This window comes from Malania oleifera, chromosome 8 (assembly GCF_029873635.1).
Source record: "Malania oleifera isolate guangnan ecotype guangnan chromosome 8, ASM2987363v1, whole genome shotgun sequence".
Classification (NCBI taxonomy): Eukaryota; Viridiplantae; Streptophyta; class Magnoliopsida; order Santalales; family Ximeniaceae; genus Malania; species Malania oleifera.
In genome coordinates, this window is record NC_080424.1 from 36,507,980 (window position 1) to 36,527,264 (window position 19,285).

Here is a 19,285-nt window from a genome sequence, read left to right on the forward strand (position 1 = left end):
GTAATATAGTTATATACTTGTAGTATAATAGTGCTATATATGTATAATTTATAATATACTTCTTTAGTTGTTTCTTACTCATTTTTAATATGTTATTTTTTATTTGTAGGTTGAAATTTGACTTGAAAAGTTTGTGCTTATTTGAGTGTTAAGAGTGTGGGAAAATGGCTTCAAGTTCAAGCGCTAAGCCTAGAAAAAAGAACTCGAATACAGAGAGTGAAGATCCTACATGGGATCATTGCTCCTGAATCAGTGATAAAAGGATGCACTTGAAGTGCAATTATTGTGGGCTTGAAAGATTGGGTGGCATAATTAGAATGAAGCATCATTTGGAGGGCATCACAATAGTGTTGCTCCTTGTAAGAAGTGTCCAAAAGAGTTGAGGAAAAAAAATTTGAATGTTTTGGAAGGAGTAAAACAAAAGAATGTTGACAATGAAAAAGAAATTTTTCAAGAAGAGTTTGGAGAACAAGAACAAGAACAAGAAGTTCAAATTAAAGGAAGACAAAGACGAGGCACCATGGATGCTTTTGTTAGTAAGGGCAAAGGAGTTAAGGAAAAAGGGTTTAAGCAACAAACCTTGAATGCATTGGTGGAAAATAGGGTGCTTGTGGTTCAAATCATTTTCCTGTTTTTATATGGACATGCTTTACCATTCAGCTTCGTGAAGAGTCCTTTATTTGCATCAATGATGAAGATGGTTGGGGAATATGGAAAGGGATTGAAACCCCTAAGTTATCACAAGGCTAGAGTCACATTTTTTAAGAAAGAAGTTGATAGTGTCGAACAAATTATGGAAAATGTCAGAAAGAATGAGTAAAGACCGGATGTACTTTGATGTTGGATGAATGGACTAACACAAAACGAAGGCATCTCACAAATTTTCTTGTTAATCGTCCAAGTGGCACGATTTTTCTCAAATCAATCGACACCTCAAGTGTGGTGAAGGATGCTTATAAATTGTATGAATTGCTTGACTCATTAGTGGAAGAGATTGGAGGAGAAAATGTCTTCAAGAAGTGACAGATAGTGCCTCGGCTTAGATAGGTTCCCATGAGTTGCTAATGGAGAAGAGGAAATGCATATTTTGGTCTCCATGTGCAGCCCATTGCATCGACTTAATTTTGCATGATATTGGAGATTTGCCTATCTTTCATAATACAATTCAAAAGGCCAAGGAGGGGTGTGTTTTCATTTACCAACACATATAGGTGCTTAATATGTTTAGAGAGTTTTATAGAACAAAAAAAAAAAAAATGAAGAAACTCGGGGTTGCAAGGTTTGCTACATCTTTTTTGACATTGAAGAGTTTTGATTAAAACAAACTTGCTCTTCGAGCCACGTTTGCATAAGAGGAGTATGACATGTGTCAATATGCTCCGAGGTTGGAAGCTAAGTGGAGGTCATATTATTGTGTGATGACAATGGGGTATATGAAGCCATGGATAGAGCAAAGGAACAAATTACCCAAAACTTTAACCATCAGAAGACCAAGTATTATCATATTTGGAGCATCATTGATACGAGATGGGATTTGCAACTCCATAGGCCCCTTCATGCAACAGGATATTTCCTTAATCCGAAGTAAGTTGCACTGTCCAAGAACTAAATCAGTTTGATATCATGTTATGTGAGAGTTGAGCCTATTCCCTATGCATTTATATTTATCACTTCTTTTATTTTTAGGTTCCAATACAATGATAGCTTTAATGCGGACATGGAAGTCAAAATGGTCTACATAACACTATTGAAAAAATGTATCCAAATGTTGAAACAAGGATTAAAAGTTCAAAAAATCAAAGGGATGCTTTGCATAAACATGGCTACGCTAACAAGAGACAAGAAACAACCTGGTATTATATCAATCTGGTAGTGGCCTACTTGCCTTTATAATAATTTTTTCATTGTTTAGTTTTTTTTTTTTTTGGTTCATAACCAAAAATTTGATATGATGTTTATTGATTTGTTTTGATCATATGTATAGCTTTATGGTGGGAGAGTTATGGGGAGGAGTGTAAGGAGTTTCAAAGACTTGCAATACAAGTCCTTAGCCTCGGATGCAGTGCCACAAGATGTGAGAGAAATTGGAGCACATTTGATCATGTCCACTCCAAAAAAAGGAACTAGTTGGAACAACAAAGACTAAATGCTCGTCTTTGTTAAGCACAATATTCAACTAGAGCTAAGGCATGCGAGGAGGCAACAAGTGGTGAGACGTATGATCCAATTTGTTTATCAAACATGGAATTTGATGATGAATGGATTACTGAAAAGGAACGTCCTTGTCTAGTGGAAGACCTTTCATGGATGAATGTCAATGAGTGCTTTGAAGATAACGGAAGACTCGCAAATAGAAAGAAAAGAAAGACAGGTATGAGTTGTTTGAGTTTATATTTGTTACTCTATAAGTAATTAGTTTATGAATGGAGGATGGAGCTTTAAAAATAATTGTCATGTTCTAATAATTTTATAATGTCATATGACAATGTAGGACCAAGGAACCTAAGATTTGATCGTAGAGGAAAAGGCAAAAATGTCAAAAAGGATGACATTGAGTTGATTGATGAAAAGGAAGGAGATGAAGAGGAAGTGGAATGAGAAGAGAAGATTGTGGTAGACAATGAAGATAATGATGATGACCTTGCGTTAATGGAATGGGATGATGAATGATGATGCACAACATTGCACATTAGCTCTCTATATGCTATCATAGATGGTTTAGAGTTTAATTTGTTTTGTTTTATGAATATGAGATGGGGGCTTCTAGATATATTTTTTGCTTTTAAAGTTGACATTTCATAACATGTGTTAAACTTATAGTTTTGTGGCAAACTACCGCAACTTGATACTTGATAAAGATGGGATTTAAGATCATGGTATACTTTTTGTATATGGCTAGTTTTTCGTTTATATAAATATATATACATATAGAGTTAAATAGATCATGATAGGATTTAGACCTACAAAACTTGCTTCAATGGCAAGCGTCGTTTCAGTTAAAAACATGATTGATCCATATTTGTTGACATTTCAATATGATTTGCTATTTTATTTTGTTGTACATAAGTGCATGTAATTTGGAATCAATTTTTCAAAATTTTTACCAAATCTTACTATGCAATTCAATTCTCGATTCACAATTACGATTCAAATCTCAATTTGACAAGTATGATGTATATTTATGCAAACGGGAAATTAAATATCTACTACATTCTCCTACATCTCTAGACTCCAAGGATTATGAAGACTGGATGAAAGGGAATGGCATATTGCTTTGATGATTATGGAATGGCATGGAGCCATGAATTGTTGTGAACGCGATGTTTCATATAACAATTGAGGTTGCAAGGGATGATCTTCGTGAAAGCTTATCACTAAATAAAAATTTAAACCCTTTCTTTTGACGTGTACAAGAAAATTTTCAAATATGACAAAATGGTAGGTCTGTGAGTATTATGACATTTTTAAGAATTATGTTAGCGCAAATTTCACCTTTGTTAAGGGGATAAATTATTTCTCAAGAGCTAAGTCCTCGTTAGATGAACCTATTCTGGGTCCAACGATGATTTTTGGTCCCCCTCATGTGCTAATCCTTATGCTTCTACCTTATTCCTTTACAGAAAACTTCCATTCCTTTTCTCAATAGTAACCAAAAGAAACAATTAAGGGTTTTTAAATGAAGGAAAGCAGATGCAAACACAAGTACCACAATGCAATTGCCTCTTTCAGCTCTTCATTGTCTTGACATCTAGCTTTAGAGATGCATCCTAGCATGAATTGGATTAGCCAACTGCTCACTAGAAAGGTACCCAAACTTGTACTCGTCCTTAGTCGCTTATCTTCACCTTCCTATTATAATATCTTCTTTACCTTGTCTTATGTCTTGTGTTTCTATCCCTTCTAGACATATTGAAGCACTTGCTAAACCTAGGTAGAAGCATGCAATGGATGTCTGAATGGATGCCCTCACCACTCGAGGGACACAAGACTTGGTGGATCTTCCTCCTAAGAAGGAATTGCTTAGTTGTCTTTGTTTCTATCAAACGACTTAAGACTCAATTGCACAGGGGTAGATCCAAACACATGGTATTGAATATTTTGAGACCTCTCCTCTTCCTCGACTAAATTTTGTTCGTGTGTTGATCTCATTGGCAATTAATTCTGATTCGCCCGTATACCATTTAGATGGGAAGAATGCCTTCTTGAATAGGGATTTACAAGAAGAGGTGTTCATGGAGCAACCTCCTAAGTATGTTGCAAAATGGGAAAGTGGTAAGCTATGTAGATTGCATAAGGCTATTTATGGTCTTGAGCAATCTCCTCAAGCCTGGTTTGACATACTGATCTCGTGGATGTTGCATTTGGTTTTATCCCATGCTACTCTGATCATTCAATCTTTGTTCGCATAAAGGAGATTTATGCTGATGATGGATTGAAAATGTCAAGCAATGACTTCAAAGAAAATTTCAAGTCAAAGACTGGGGTACTCTTGTGTTACTTTCTTGGCAGTGAAGTTGAAAAGTGTAAGAAAGGATTTAGAGTATCTCAACGAACATATACCCTTGGACCTGCCAATTCAGTCTAATATTTGAACTTTTTGTGACTGTTGTGCCTAGTTGATAAATTTACCTCAAAATTGGATTGACAATACATCATTATGTTGAACAAGTTTACAAATTGCTGGCACAAGATGGCCTTGATAATTCTCGACCAATACTACACAGAAGGCTACATGATGCTTTTGTCCCGCGTGAACTAAAAATGTAAATGACAACTACAAATTTTTACTATAAAATATTAAATAGGGAGCATGTTAGACTTGTAATTGGTTATTTAGTATTATTATCTACGTTAATAACAAAGAGTAAGTGATGGTATTATAGTCATTATGACTTACTTGACATGTATTACAAATAGAGGAGACCTACAGCTGTGATTAGCTCTCCAATTTACAGAATACTGTTAATATGGTAATAGAGAAAGTTCCCAAGACCTAAAACCTAAGTGCTGCAGCCACTGGCAAACCAAGCCCTAAATTTCATGACTCTAAGCATGTCCGCCTCTTAGGAGAGTAATCATCAGAAAACACATCAGTTGCCAAAATTATTCTGGAGGACACTGCCAGTTTAGAACCATAAGAATCCCTTGATTTTTTGAAATACTAGCACTATAGTTACCTACAAATGTCGTCGATCTATAGCCTCCTGAAATCCCCATTGTCATAAGTTCAATGATGCACCCCCATGCAATGACTGAACGCTGCAGTTCCAACTACACATGCAGTGCATGAGGCTTTTTTTAGCCTCTTCTTCTATCTGATTTGTTCCCACATGCCATGCCACTATAAACCATGATATTAATTAGTGGGTTAATGATTTTGGTCCAAAGATTCAACCTTAATAATTCATCACTGACAGGATTTCATTAATGCTGTCAGAGCTGTTTGTCAGTGGTTAACTGGAGCTGTGGCGGTACTGTATCAATGTGTTTGTGAGCTATCCATTTGTTTATCAACTTTATCTTGTTCATTAATTGGTTTTTTTTTTTTTTTTGGATGCGTAGATGGAGTCCATGAACCTCAAAAGGATGTTTCCTTGATCAGTCAACACAAATTCCACCCCTGCTTGTTTAGCCATTAGCTGTTTCAACATACTATATCTGTCTCATAGGAGTATTCGAGATTCCTGCAATACCAGGCTTCCCAGCAAGCAGCAATCATCTCTTCACATTGCATCTCTTTCTCAGAAAAGAAATCCTCCAGCATACATGTCATCCAGTATCTCTCCACTAGTCCTTGGATCATAGATACTACTGCCACTGACTATATGACAAGTATGACAAACCTATTTTATCATTCTCAAAGCCTACCCCAAGTTAAGGGTCCACTATTACAATTTAGGAATACGAACTGTAAATCCTACTCCCCCAGCCTCTCTTTCTTCAATTTTTTATATTCCTAAATCCCACTATAATCTCGTGTCTGTTAGTAAGATTATGACAACACTGAATTATTCTGCAACCCTTCTTTCCTAATTCTGTTGTCATTCAAGATTTGGGACAAGGAAGAAGACTGGTAGACTACTCTACTTTTGAGCCACCATCTCCTTCTAATGTTTGTACTAACACTGCAACACTACTTCAAATCCATTGTCACGTTACTCATCCTTCATTGGACAACTTAAAATAGCTCGTTCCAAGTTTGATCTCTGAGCCTATTCTTGAGTGTGTATCTTGTCCGTGGGAAAGCACCATCATGATCCCTTTGCCTCTCAATTCAATAAACAGGTGATCAGGCCCTTCGATGTTAGTTCATTCCGATGTTTTGGTCCTAGTTGTGTCACATCAGAGTTGGGGTTTAAATATTTTGTTTCCTGTGTAGATGACTAGCTACTCAAGGATGACTTGACTTTATCTGAATTGTAATATATTTTCTGCCTTTGGTTTTGAAATAAAGACTCAGTTTGATTTATGAGTCGAGATGCTTCATAGTGATAATGCTAAAAAGTACTTCAGTGCCAAATGCACTATCCATGTGACTAACTATGGTGTGATTCTTCAGTCATCTTGTGCCCACACTCCAAAACAAAATGGAGTTGTAGAGAGGAAAAGCAAACATATTCTCAGAGTTGCCCATACCCTATTATATCATACAATATTTTAAAAGGTGAAGGCATAAGGCGAGGCATTTTAACCCTTAAGAGGCGAGGCATTTTAACCCTTAAGAGGCGAGGCGTAAGCCTTAAGGCGTTAAGGCATAAGCCTTTTGAGAACTTTATTTTTAGATAAAAATATGCAAATAAATTGCATATATTTTTAAAAACTAAGAAAAAAAAAAAAGAAAATCGCAAACAAATTGTGAAAAAAAAAAATCAAATATAATTTATAAACTCTTTGTTGGCCATTCAAAAATTGTTAACTTGAATTCATTAGGTATATCATGACAAGAGATAGCTTAAACATTACAAAGTACGAATTATTTTCAAGATCTACGATACAACTCTCAATTACTATTGACATAATCCCAAATCTCCTTGCACACATCCAGATGCACATCCATGCAATCTAGGGTCGCATCGAGTTCCACAAGAGGGAAACAATCAACGCATCTTCCTAAATCGACACTTCTTTCCTCTTCTTATTTGAGGGCCCGGACTAAAAAAGAGTGTTCAGATTTACCTAATCCTGTCAAATAGACCCTAACATCCTTGAACCACTGAACAAATTTATTTCCATCCAACTTTTCAATTGTTATCTGTGGCAATGATGAAGGAAACATACTTTTCGGATTCATAGACTCCATCCCAATACTCACAAACTAGACCAATGGCAAACAAGGTGAATGTCCGGAATAACTAAAACAACCACAAACAAGGCGAAACACTGAAATAACCACAAATGAGTCACCAAAAAATTGACGTAACAATGCCACAGCCCCACAAAGCCAACAAATGAACACTGCCACAACTCCAAGAGACTCATCAATGACCTTTAATAGTAACGAACAACAACTAAGGAATTACCACAAGTGAATGATCAAAAAAAGGTTGGATATTTGAACAAAAAAAACATGATCAACAACTTGATATTATCATCTATGGAAGAAATCAAAGGATTCTGGAAAAAAGAAAAAATTGCAGCAAAATCAAGGTTGGATCTTTGAACCAAAAAAACATGATCAACAACTTGATATTATCGTCTATGAAAGAAATCAAAGCATTTTGGAAAAAAAAAAAATTGCAGCAAAATCGGGCCAGGAAGAGGTCTCATGGACCAGCTCGTGGGTTTGGAACTGCCAGTAGTCACCCGGCACATTCAGACACGTGGGGCCTCCTTTGGTGATGGGTATTTCACAGACCTATAGGTCAGAGGGCTCCATGACTGCCCATGTGACTGTTTTTGTGATATGGAAGGATTCTGCTGGTTTTGAGAAAGGCAGTGACAGCCAGGTTTTTTTTCCAGCAACTACTGATTTTCCAAAAATCCCTGCACCGCTTTCTAGGCTATAGATGTGTGATTGATCCTCCTAAAATGGTAGGATTGCATAGTATGATCTGGTTTACGGTTCAGTTTGGCGGTAGGGCTTAGGTTGGATCTTGCTATGATACCATATTAGGCAAAGTCGAAAACCTAATCATAATGATAGGTCTCTTCATATATTATACTATATGTCAAGTATATGTAAATGACCATAATACCCTTACAAACTCTCACTTATTAACATAACCCTTGCACATACTAATAATTTTAATGACCGGCCCATTAACACAATTTATGACCAAATAAATTTCAACTTGTTTCTAAAAACCAATGTGAATGATGTGGCAAGTTCCCACGAGTTGGCCAAGAAAGAAATAAAATTGGCGGATAATGGATAGCATACAATAAACATGAAAGCATTTCTAATGGTTCCTCTTAATCTCAGGTAATGACATAGCATTTTTGGATGATATGGAAAAGACAAGTCCTTGAAAATAACATGTAGAAAGGGAAATTGATCCAAGAATATGTATACGACATAGAATTGGAATTAGAACCAAGAATAATACAGTTTGTCCTCTTTCACATACATGTGCAGTGCAGCGTTAACTGAAAATTCAACTTCTTCTAGAAGAACTGGATTGACATTCTGTTTCATTCCAACCAAATACACACAAATGGCTTTGGTATATGTCTTGGAGATTGATTCTATATGTGGTAATACAAATGTAATATTAAATTTATGCATTCGTGTCATGATGGATTGCATAGCACAATGTGCAATCAAAAAATACAATAACTTCATATTATCAGATTAATGATCCACTATTTCTGCTAGAAACTACACTGTTAAGACTTCAAAACCATATCTGGACTAAAGGAAATTCCTCATGAGCTGACACAAATGCAAGGAAGAACTTATGCCAGGTATAGAAACAATGTCGCAAAGAGGATACTCCCATTTATAGAGTCTATTCTAACCAAGTTGTACTCCTTCAAGGATTCTAAATGATAAATTTAAATTGCATAAAACTTAAATTGCTTATCCAAGATAACTAGAAGTTTCAAATTCAAATTTCTACATCAACCAAGTCCCACATCTTCAAGGATTCAAGATTGTAGGCTTAAATTGTGTAGAACTTAAATTGCCTATGCAAGAGAATTGGGTGTGTCAAATACAAAGTCCGACTTCAACCACATCCTACTCCTTTAAGGACTAAAAAACATAAGTTAAAATTACATAGGACTTCCTACATAAGAAAAGTAAAAAGGCGTAAAATTCAAATTCCTACTTCAATGAGAAGTAAATTCAAATTCCTACTTCAATGAGAAGTGAAAGAGACTAAAGGCTTATAGGATTACTCCTTGAAATTGAGATTCGGCACAAGAATATAATAGAAGCTTTGTTATCCTTGATGATTCAAGAATTTCTTGATAGTGTAATATGGTCAAATGAAATGTGGAAGCCCAACATTTTATTTGCATATCATCCTAGGAAAGTGAAATCAAGGCCCCACATGCCATATAGTCAAATGGAGAAATGACATCAAGGTCAAACATTAAATTTTCGAGACTTTCTTATTTTGTGAATGCACGTGGTAGAGTATCAAAGGGGCACTGATAGGAAAAAAAATTAGAGGCAATCAAAAGATGACAACTCAAATCAAATGGGTCCAAAAAGGGCACAAAAAAGAATAGTTAAAAGATGTCATGTTACTAAGAGATCAAACTAATTAAATTTGATGAGCAATCTAAGGTTCTCATATGCCACTGAAATAATCCAAGTGAATACTAATGAGGAGAAATGGAATTTTCCCAAATTCCCTTAGTTTCATTAAACATGATTCAATTAAGACAATAAATTAGCAGCATATGTCATCAATTGGTGATTTAAATGACATCACAATGGCCAAAAATACTTCCATGTGTCACTCAAGCTCCACATGTGCTTCAATATCTATCCCATGCTCTACTAATATCTCATAAATAAAATAAGAGAAAATATATAAATAAAATTTTATGAAGCATTTTTTAATGGGAGTAGGCCACATGTCCCTGGAGGAGATCAAACCAAACTAGATTCTTCATGCCCCCAAGGCTTTCAAGAACAATCTTGGAAGCACAAAAGCTCTAGATTCCCACCTCAAAAATCATCGAAGAACTCCAACCTCCAAAGAACATCAAGAACAAGACATCACAAGTCATAAATTTTGAGATTGTTCACAAGTCTCAAGCTTAATTCGAACTCTTCTGGTAGAGGTCTTCCTTATTCAGTTGAGAACGAGCCATTCAAACCTTTGATATGAAAAAAATTTTGGAAATAAATTTTCAGATTTTTAGAGATTGTAATCCCACTTTTAAAATCAATAAGCAATTTGTCACATAATTTTCTTGTTTATTTTGATTTGAAATTTACTCCTATCGCATCATCTTTATGTGAAAATTATCTAATTTGCAAGTTGCTAAATCATAAAAAGATAAACATAAGTTATGAAAAAATATGTATAACATCCTTTAAATATTTGTGCTTCTTTCATATTTTATTTAAGCCACATTTAATACTCATTATAAGTGTTTATATAGAACATTTTAAAATATAGATAAATGTATGTAACAAGTTGTATTATATCTCAAAATTTTAAGAATTATTCTATGCAACCTGGCATCTATATCCCATATCCCCTTTTCTGTATCCATGGCTCATAGCTTTTTGTCTATTTTCCCCCAACTTTGGGAGAGGGGGAGAAAGAATCATTTTCCTTCCACTTTCATTAGTTTTCCACTGTACCAATGGAAGTTATAAAGACTTTCCACCTACTTTACCTTCTTGTCTCCTTCCTCCCTGCTACAATAACAATCAGAGTCCAAGAGATATGGTTATAAATGGAAAGAGTGACATACAAATTATGCCAGAACTAATAGCCGCATATAGAGAAAATTTTCTTATATTAAAAACGCATGAATGCATATAGATATAACTGATTTCAGCATGAAGTGTTTGAGCATATAAAATCCTTTAAAAAAGTGTCTTGACTCTACATAGAAATACACACAGAGGGTTATACCTGACAGAGTTCAGCATAATGCTTATATATATCACTGCTTTCATCGTGATCACCAAGCAATGTTCCACCATACCAACCATTTGCATCTTCAACAGATGTTACTGAGAGGTACCTGGGAATCAAAGCATCATGCAACATTATACACATGCAGATATTATTGAACAGTGCACTGCGGCTAATTTAACACAAGCAGTGAAAGTAATACTCAGACGACAATAGACACCCACGTGTACACATAATAGCACACATGCAAGGATGCTTAATTTTATAGGACGGCTCAATACCAAGGTTTGGAAACATGCACAGTAGAAGTTCACATAAACTAATCAACTGTGCATATGGGATATGGCAAGCTATTAACTCCACCTGTGATGCACTCAATGTCCCAATCTTTTCACACAGTCAATGTAGGGACTAGGGTTAGATTAACAACTTGGAATGTAGGGACTGTTATAGGCAAAAGAATGGAGATAGTAGACAATCATTAGAAGAAAATTAATGTAACCAGCCTTCAAGAAACTAAATGGGTAGGGAAGAAAGCTAGAGAAATTGAAAAATCAGGATTCAAACTTTGGTACACTAGAAAAGAAAAACAAAAGAATGGGGAAGGAATCATTGTAGACAAAGACTAAAAAAGATAGTGTTGTAGATGTGAAAAGAGTACGGATAGAATCATAAAATTCAAGATGATCTTAATCGAAGAAATCATAAATGTCAATAGTGCTTATGCTTTTCAAATAGGCTTACTAGGAAACCTTAAAAGAAAATTTTGGAAAGATATGGATAGTATTTATACAATGCAGTGTTTTGAAAGGCTCCAAGGCAAGCCTCAAGGCAAAGCATGCTTAAAACACCTTGAGGCTCAATTTAAAATACCAAATTCCAAAAAGGATAACACATTACATGTTGAGGCTTACACACTTTTACAAAAAGCACGCTTTTTGCGCCTTTTTAGGCGAGGCTTACGCATTTTGGGTGTGTGATTTTCATGTTAGAATTGGTTAAAAATTTTAACTGCATGTTTGTACAAAAGGAATGTCATAATATGAGTTTATTTGTAAAACTCTTGAACCTCAACCTTTCCAAAATAACTAGATTTATATCTTACGCCATGAAAATAGTTTGAACTTTGCAATGGTATAGCTATCTCTTGTCACGATTTATGTTATATTCAAGTTAGCAATTTTTGAATGGCCAACAAGTATTTCGAAGTACATCTAGTTTTTTTTTGTACATTATATTTGTGATTTTCTTAATTTTTACTTTATTTTAAATATATATAATTTATTTAACAAATTTTTATCTTAAAAAACAAATTCTTAAAAGGCTTACGCCCCAACGCATTAAGGCTTACACCTCGCCATTTAAGGGTTAAAACGCCTCGCCTTACGCCTTCGCCTTTTAAAACATTGATACAATGAATATCAAGGATTGAGAAAATATTCATAGGAGGTAATTTGAATGAACACATTGGAAAGGGTAATAAAATTTATGAGAGGATACACATGGAGGACATGGATATGGAGATAAAATGAGTACGGGAATATGATCTTATTACAATGAATACTTACTTTAAGAAGAGAGAAGAACACCTTCAAGAGTGGCCAAAATAAAAGTCAAGTAGATTTTTTTCTTAACAAGGAGGGTAGATCGTTTATCATGTAACAATTTTAAAGTTATCCAAATGAAAGCTTAACTACACAACATAGAGTTTAAGTGCTAGTTATATGTATTAAGAAACAGGAGAAAGGATAATGTAAATCAATCAAGAGAACTAGGTGGTGGAATCTAAAAGGATAAAATATAATAAAATTTCAAGATAAAACGATCAAAGATGGTGATTGGACAATTAGAGATAGAGTAGGCACAAACACCCTTTGGAGTAGGATGGCTAGTTGTATTTAAAAAAAAAAAAAAGGATGTTAGTAGCTAAATATAGATCATATAATAATTTATATCCTAGATTAGATACAAAAGGAGGAAAAGACATATTGAACTTCTTAGAGCTAGAAAAAGAAAAAGCAAGGACTTGAGTAATGTAAAAATGTATAAAAAGTGAGTATGATAATGTATTGGTTAAGGAAAAAGATATAGAAGAAAGGTGGCAAAGTTACTTTAGTAAGCTATTTAATGAAAACCAGGTAGAAGGCTTAAACTAACAAATGACAAATGAGGAAAAGGCTAAAAATATGAGATTTATTCACAAAATTGAAATAAATGAAATTAAGTTTGCATAAAAAAGATAAAAATGGAAAAGCTATGAGACCAGATAACATCCCAATTAAAGTTTGGAAAAGCCTAGGTGATAATAGAATTATATGCTCAACTAATTTATTTAACACAATTACAAAAACTAAAAAAATGCCAGAGGAGTAAAGGAAAAGCACTTTAATACCTATATACAAAAACAAAGAAGATATTCAAAATTTTAATAACTATTGTGGAATTAAATTTACAAGTCACGAAACAAAACAGTGGAAAAGGGTAGTTGAACAAAGAATGAGATTAGAAACAAAGGTCTCAAAAAATCAATTTGGTTTTGTGCCTGGAGATTTGCTACAAAAAGGTATATATCTTTTAATAATATTAATGGAAAGGTTTAGGGAAAATATGAGGAACTTGCATATGGTTTAGGGAAAATAAAAGGAACTTGCATATGGTTTTTATTGAATTAGAGAAAGCATAAGATAGGGTTCCTAGGGAAGTTATATAGTGTGTTTAGAAGGAATAAAAGGCTTATGTAGTAGATATATTGATGTTATTAAGGATATAAGATGGAGTAAAAACTAGCGTTAGGACTGCATGTGGAGAATCTAGGGAATTTCATATGACAATATGTGTACATCAAGGATCTACTTTGAGCCCTTATCTTTTTGAACTAGTGATGGATGAACTTACTAAGACTCTCCAAAATGAGGTTACATGGTGTACATTGTTTGTAGATGATATTGTCTTGATTGATGAAACTAGGGGAGCATAACAATCTTAGTTATAATTAAGGAGAGAAGCTTTAGAGCTAGAATTGTTAGGATAACTAGAAACAAGATATAATATATGAAATTTAATTCCAATCATAGTAGGAGGAATATTGGAGAAAAGATTAAACTTGATGGTCAAAAAATTAATAGCACCAGTAGATTTTGATACCTTGGATCTATTATGCAAGCTAAAGGAAACACTGAAGAAGATGTAATAAATACAGTTTAAACAAGTTGGCTAAAATAGAGAAGTGCTCCTGACATGTTCTGTGATTATAGAAAACCCTTAAAATTAAAAATAAAGTTCTATATGGCGGTTGTAAAACTAACTACGCTATATGGATCAGAATGTTAGGCAACTAAAAAACAACAAATTAAAAAAGTAAAAGTTAATGAAATGAGAATGCTAAGGTGGATGTGTGGTATAGAGTTAAAAGATAAAGGAATGAACATATTCGCGGTAAGTCAAGCGTAGCTCCTGTAGAAGATAAGATAATAGAGGGGTGGCTCAGATGGTTTCACATCTGTAATGCAGGCTAAATAATGCGCCATTAAGGAGTGAGCCAGTTACTATGAGGGGGCAATAGGAGGGGTAGACGTAAACTTAAAATAACTTGGAATGAGTTAGTAAATAAGGATTTAATAGTCCTGAATTTATCAAAGGAACTTCCCACAATCATGTAAATTGGTGGAAACGGATTCATGTAACCGACCCCACCTAATAGGATTTAAGGCTTGGTTTGTTACTGTTGTTACATATGGCAAGCTATTGTTCAAAAATCAAAAGCAAATTAATCAACCACGCATATCGCATTCTATTATCCAAAAATCATAAGCAAAGAAAAAACATTTTGACTTCCTCGAGGAAGATGACTGGTATCCAACTAAAAGCATACATGCCAATGTCGTTGCCTATGTCAAAGTCATTAAAACCAAACTAGTTCTCGACCCAATTAGGCATTAGGAACCAAGGTCACCAAGTCAACCGAAAACTTGGTGGTTGGATAAGCAATACATATACGCACACTCTTCATGGAAAACCAAACATGTGTTTTTTAATCAATATTTTTCATGCATATAACTTGTTTGAATTAATATTTTATTGATTTTTAGATATATGTCATAATATGTGTGCAGAAACTTTATGTATATGAAGTTATTCTTGATTTATTTAACAATTAATTACAATCATAACAAAATAATATTAGATTTTCTATAGTATATGTCAAAGGCACAATTCAACATTCTTTATTTATTACTTTTATAATTGGAAATAGTTAGTCTCATATGCAATATATTAACTAGCTTTGATAAAGCCCTTGGTCAGATGGCAAAACATTTGATATTCTTCAACGTTCAATCATAATTTGTGTCTTGGCAAGTGAATTGGGCATGCAGATCCAAGAACCCCATTTCTTTTATTACAAATTCTTGTGGAATTGGGTTCTAACCAATGCCAGGCTTGGTCTAACCTAACCTAGCCAAATGCGTGGACAAATTGAACCATTAGTCTATTTTTCAATGTCATTGAAAGCCCATATAACAAACATAAATAAATCGTGGAAAAGCGCTAGACTTTGTCGAAGTAGAGTTGATCTCATGTACGCTTAAATAGGCCAAAAGTCCATTAAATGTAGTTTACACATAATACAAAAAATCTTTGAAGAATGTAACACAAATTTATAGCTGAAATATGATCTTCTATAGATCTCTCTGCTTAGTGGCTAAGATAAATTTGATTGTACTATTAGGACTCTTTGTACATCTTCTATAGGTTTTATCATTAATGGTTGTGCAACAAAGCCAATTCGTGCACGTGTGGGACAGGCGAGAAGTCCTACAATACCTGTCACAGAGTGTAATGCATTACATATGGCACAGATTGCAGCAAGAGATAAAGGTTTTAATCATATTTAGGAGGACGGTAACACCAACCTAATTATTGACTTATTGCAAAATAGATGCAAAGATCCTTTGAGAGTTTGGTCCTCGCAGATATCAGGGGTTTACTTTCTAATTTTAAAAGTGCCTATTAATCACACTCCCAGGGAAGTTAATATAGTTGCATATATAACAAGACAACTGAGCCTTGAGTCCCACTAGATGGAGTGACTACATGAATCCTCTTCTTCCATTCACACAATCTATAGCAATGTACTAAAGAAGTTGGGGTGTTGCCAAACCGTTGCTTAGGAATCCAAGTTATTCTAAGTGTACCCCTCCCACTCACACTATCACTTAAAACAACTAAATCAACTTTATTTGGTCTATGCTGCATGTTCTAAAACCATAATAATAGCCCCTCCTTTATCTTTTATAGGTGCTACACCTATCTTACCATGGATGTGCTCATTCCTTCATTTATCTTTTAGATTTATACCAGTCATCCATGTTAGCTTTTATCATTTCTGCAACCTTTACTTTTTGGATATAATGTTTCTTAATTACTCAATGTTCTAATCCATATGGAACAGCTGGTCTATAATCAACCTAGAACTTTTCTTTTAATTTTGATGGTATTCTACAATCACAAAACAGACCTAAAATACTACTGCATTTTAACCAACCTGCTTTAACTCTATAAATTACATCTTCAATTTCTCTTTCCACTTGCAGAATAGATTCAAGGTACGAAAATCTACTAATCTAAGAATTTCTCAACCATCAAGTCTTATATTCTTACTATAAATGCATTTCAAGTTTCCTATCTTGCTTCTACTTATCTTGAACCATCTAAATTCTAAAGCTTGTATCCAGCATTCCAACTTAGATTCTACCTTACCGCTTATTTCATCAATCAATACAATATCATTTGCCAACTACTCCATGGAACCATATTTTGGATACGCCAAGTAAGTTCCTCCATAAGTAAAAACATAAGAATGCAAAGCAGATCCACACTTATCATGATTGAAAATTCCAAAGCTTTCGAACAATAGTTCTCATACTAGTCATTAGACACATTACCCCATCATACATAACCACAATGACATATTTTTTTGATAAACAAAGAAATTTATTAGAAGAGATAAAAATGTAAAACAAAAGAAAAAAAGTGAAGGAAAGAAACTGGAAGCATAAGACATCCTCCCTTTAAAACAAAAACAAAAAAATTACACCAGCCAACTACCAACACCCTTTTTCTCTTGAACCCACCATTGAACTACCCTAGACATCTTTTCATAGCCTTCCTATAAGGCAATAAAAACCAAGCACAATGACCTCTTATTTTTCATAAATTGTCTCATTACCATATTAATAAATCAATAAAGTATAGAAAGCTTATGTAGTTGATCTACAAGATATATAACCAAATGATTTTCTAAAATCGTCATTCTAACCCTTGTCTTAGTTCAATTATCATAGTCCTAGTTCAACTATAATTTTTCACAAAGGTTCATCATATGACTCATAAGTTTAAGTCCATGATAGTTATTACAATTTTTAAATCTCCTTAATTTCTGTAATATAGATATTGAAATGTTCTTCCTCTACTCATTGTACATATTCATAATCCTAATAATATTGATACACTCGGTTATCACCAAATTATTTTCAAATTTCAATTTGAATGTCATCCAGTCCAACAACATTTCCATCTTTTATTTTCTTTGATGCATGCTTAACTTAATAAATCCATTTGGCTGATAAATCTTAATTTTTTATTTGTTTCCACATTTTTTTATAGAAAAATAAATTTCATTAGCAAGAAGAAAAGAATAAAAAAAATCATCTCAATAATGCTACCCAACCAAGGTCAAAACAACCAGCACTAAAAACCCAAAGAGTCACCAATACCACACCCTCTCCCAGAGCAAACTTAGAGACGATCTCTCGCTTGAAAAATACTCAAGCATTCGAATTAGGATGATTCAAATGATGAGAAGGACTCAAACTACATAGAGACACGGGGGGATGACAAGGTAAGGACAACAAACTAGAATCTAGAAGATTAGGTAGATGAAGAGAAACATGAGATCAGAAGCACTCAAGGACTTAGAGTAGTATGGTATATATTTAAAGAAGGTAACATTGACCAAAACAAAAAAAGTGATGCAAAGTAGGATTATAACAACAATATCCCTTTTGAGTGCACAAGTAGCCTAGAGAGACACATTTTATAGCATGAGAATCCAACTTATCCAGCTTAAAAGTTAGTCGATGAACAAAGGACACACAGCAAAATGTACGAGGAGGAAAAGAGAATAAAGGTGAATCAGGAAAGAGAATGGATTAAGAAATTTTATCACTAAGAACAAAGGACAACATCCCATTGATAAGACAAGAACAGAGGACAACATCTTATTGATAAGATATCTAGCAAAAAGAACAGCATCACTCCAAAACACTTTAGGTACATGCATTGGATAAAGCAAGGTATGACTGACTTTAAGGATATGTATATTTTTTCTCTCTGCAACCCCATTTTGTTGAGGAGTGTTGGCATAGGATGATTGATGAACAACACCAAGCTAAGTCATGAGCAGTGAATTGAGTACTAAAACTGAAATATTCTTTAACATTATCACTCCGAAGTATCCGAATTAACAAACCAAATTGAGTCTTTAATTTAGAACAAAAGGCACAAAATATGTGAAATAACTCAGAACGATCTTTTATTAAAAATAGCCAAGTCATCCTTGAATAATCCACAAAGGTTTCAAAGTATCGAAACCCAACTTGGAAACAACTCAACTAGGACCTCAAACATCAAAATGGACTAACATGGAAGGGCTTGCTGCCTGTTTATTGACTTGGGAAGCAAAAGGTACAAGATGATGCTTTCTCAACTGACAAGACTCACAATCAAGACTAGACACAGAACTCAAATCAGGAACTAGTAGTTTCAAGTTTTCCAACAAAGGATGACCAAGGCAACAATGGATTTGAAGAGGTGTGGCAGCAACAGTGCAGGCAGTAGAAGGAGATAATGACTCAAAGTGATAAAGTTCACCAGCTTCACACCCTCCTCCAATCGTCGTCCTGATCTTCAAATCTTGAAAGATCACAGAGTTAGGGAAGAATGTTATTGAACAATTCATGGATTTGGTAATCTTGCTAATTGATATAAGATTGAAAGGAAATTTGGGAATATACAGAACCGGAGGAAGAGAAATAGAGGAAGTCGAATTTACAGTCCCAATTCCCTTAATAGTGGTGGTGGATCCACCAATCAAGAATAACATGAGGTAAGTTTATTGGAGAGTAGAGAAGAAATTAGGTGTACCAGTGATATGATTAGTGGTTGAGGAATCTATAACCCAA

The 19,285-nt window shown here is 34.3% G+C and overlaps 1 protein-coding gene across 2 annotated transcripts in view; it reads right to left on the reverse strand.

Annotated features, from left to right (window-relative positions):
• LOC131161603 (phosphatidylinositol-3-phosphatase SAC1) overlaps window positions 1–19,285 on the reverse strand; it is a 114,607-nt gene that overhangs the window by 16,669 nt on the left and 78,653 nt on the right. For both annotated transcript variants that reach the window (XM_058117473.1, XM_058117470.1), the window contains exon 15: window positions 11,043–11,154. In XM_058117473.1, the coding sequence (XP_057973456.1) occupies window positions 11,043–11,154 (112 nt within the window). The remainder of the gene's footprint in view (window positions 1–11,042; window positions 11,155–19,285) is intronic.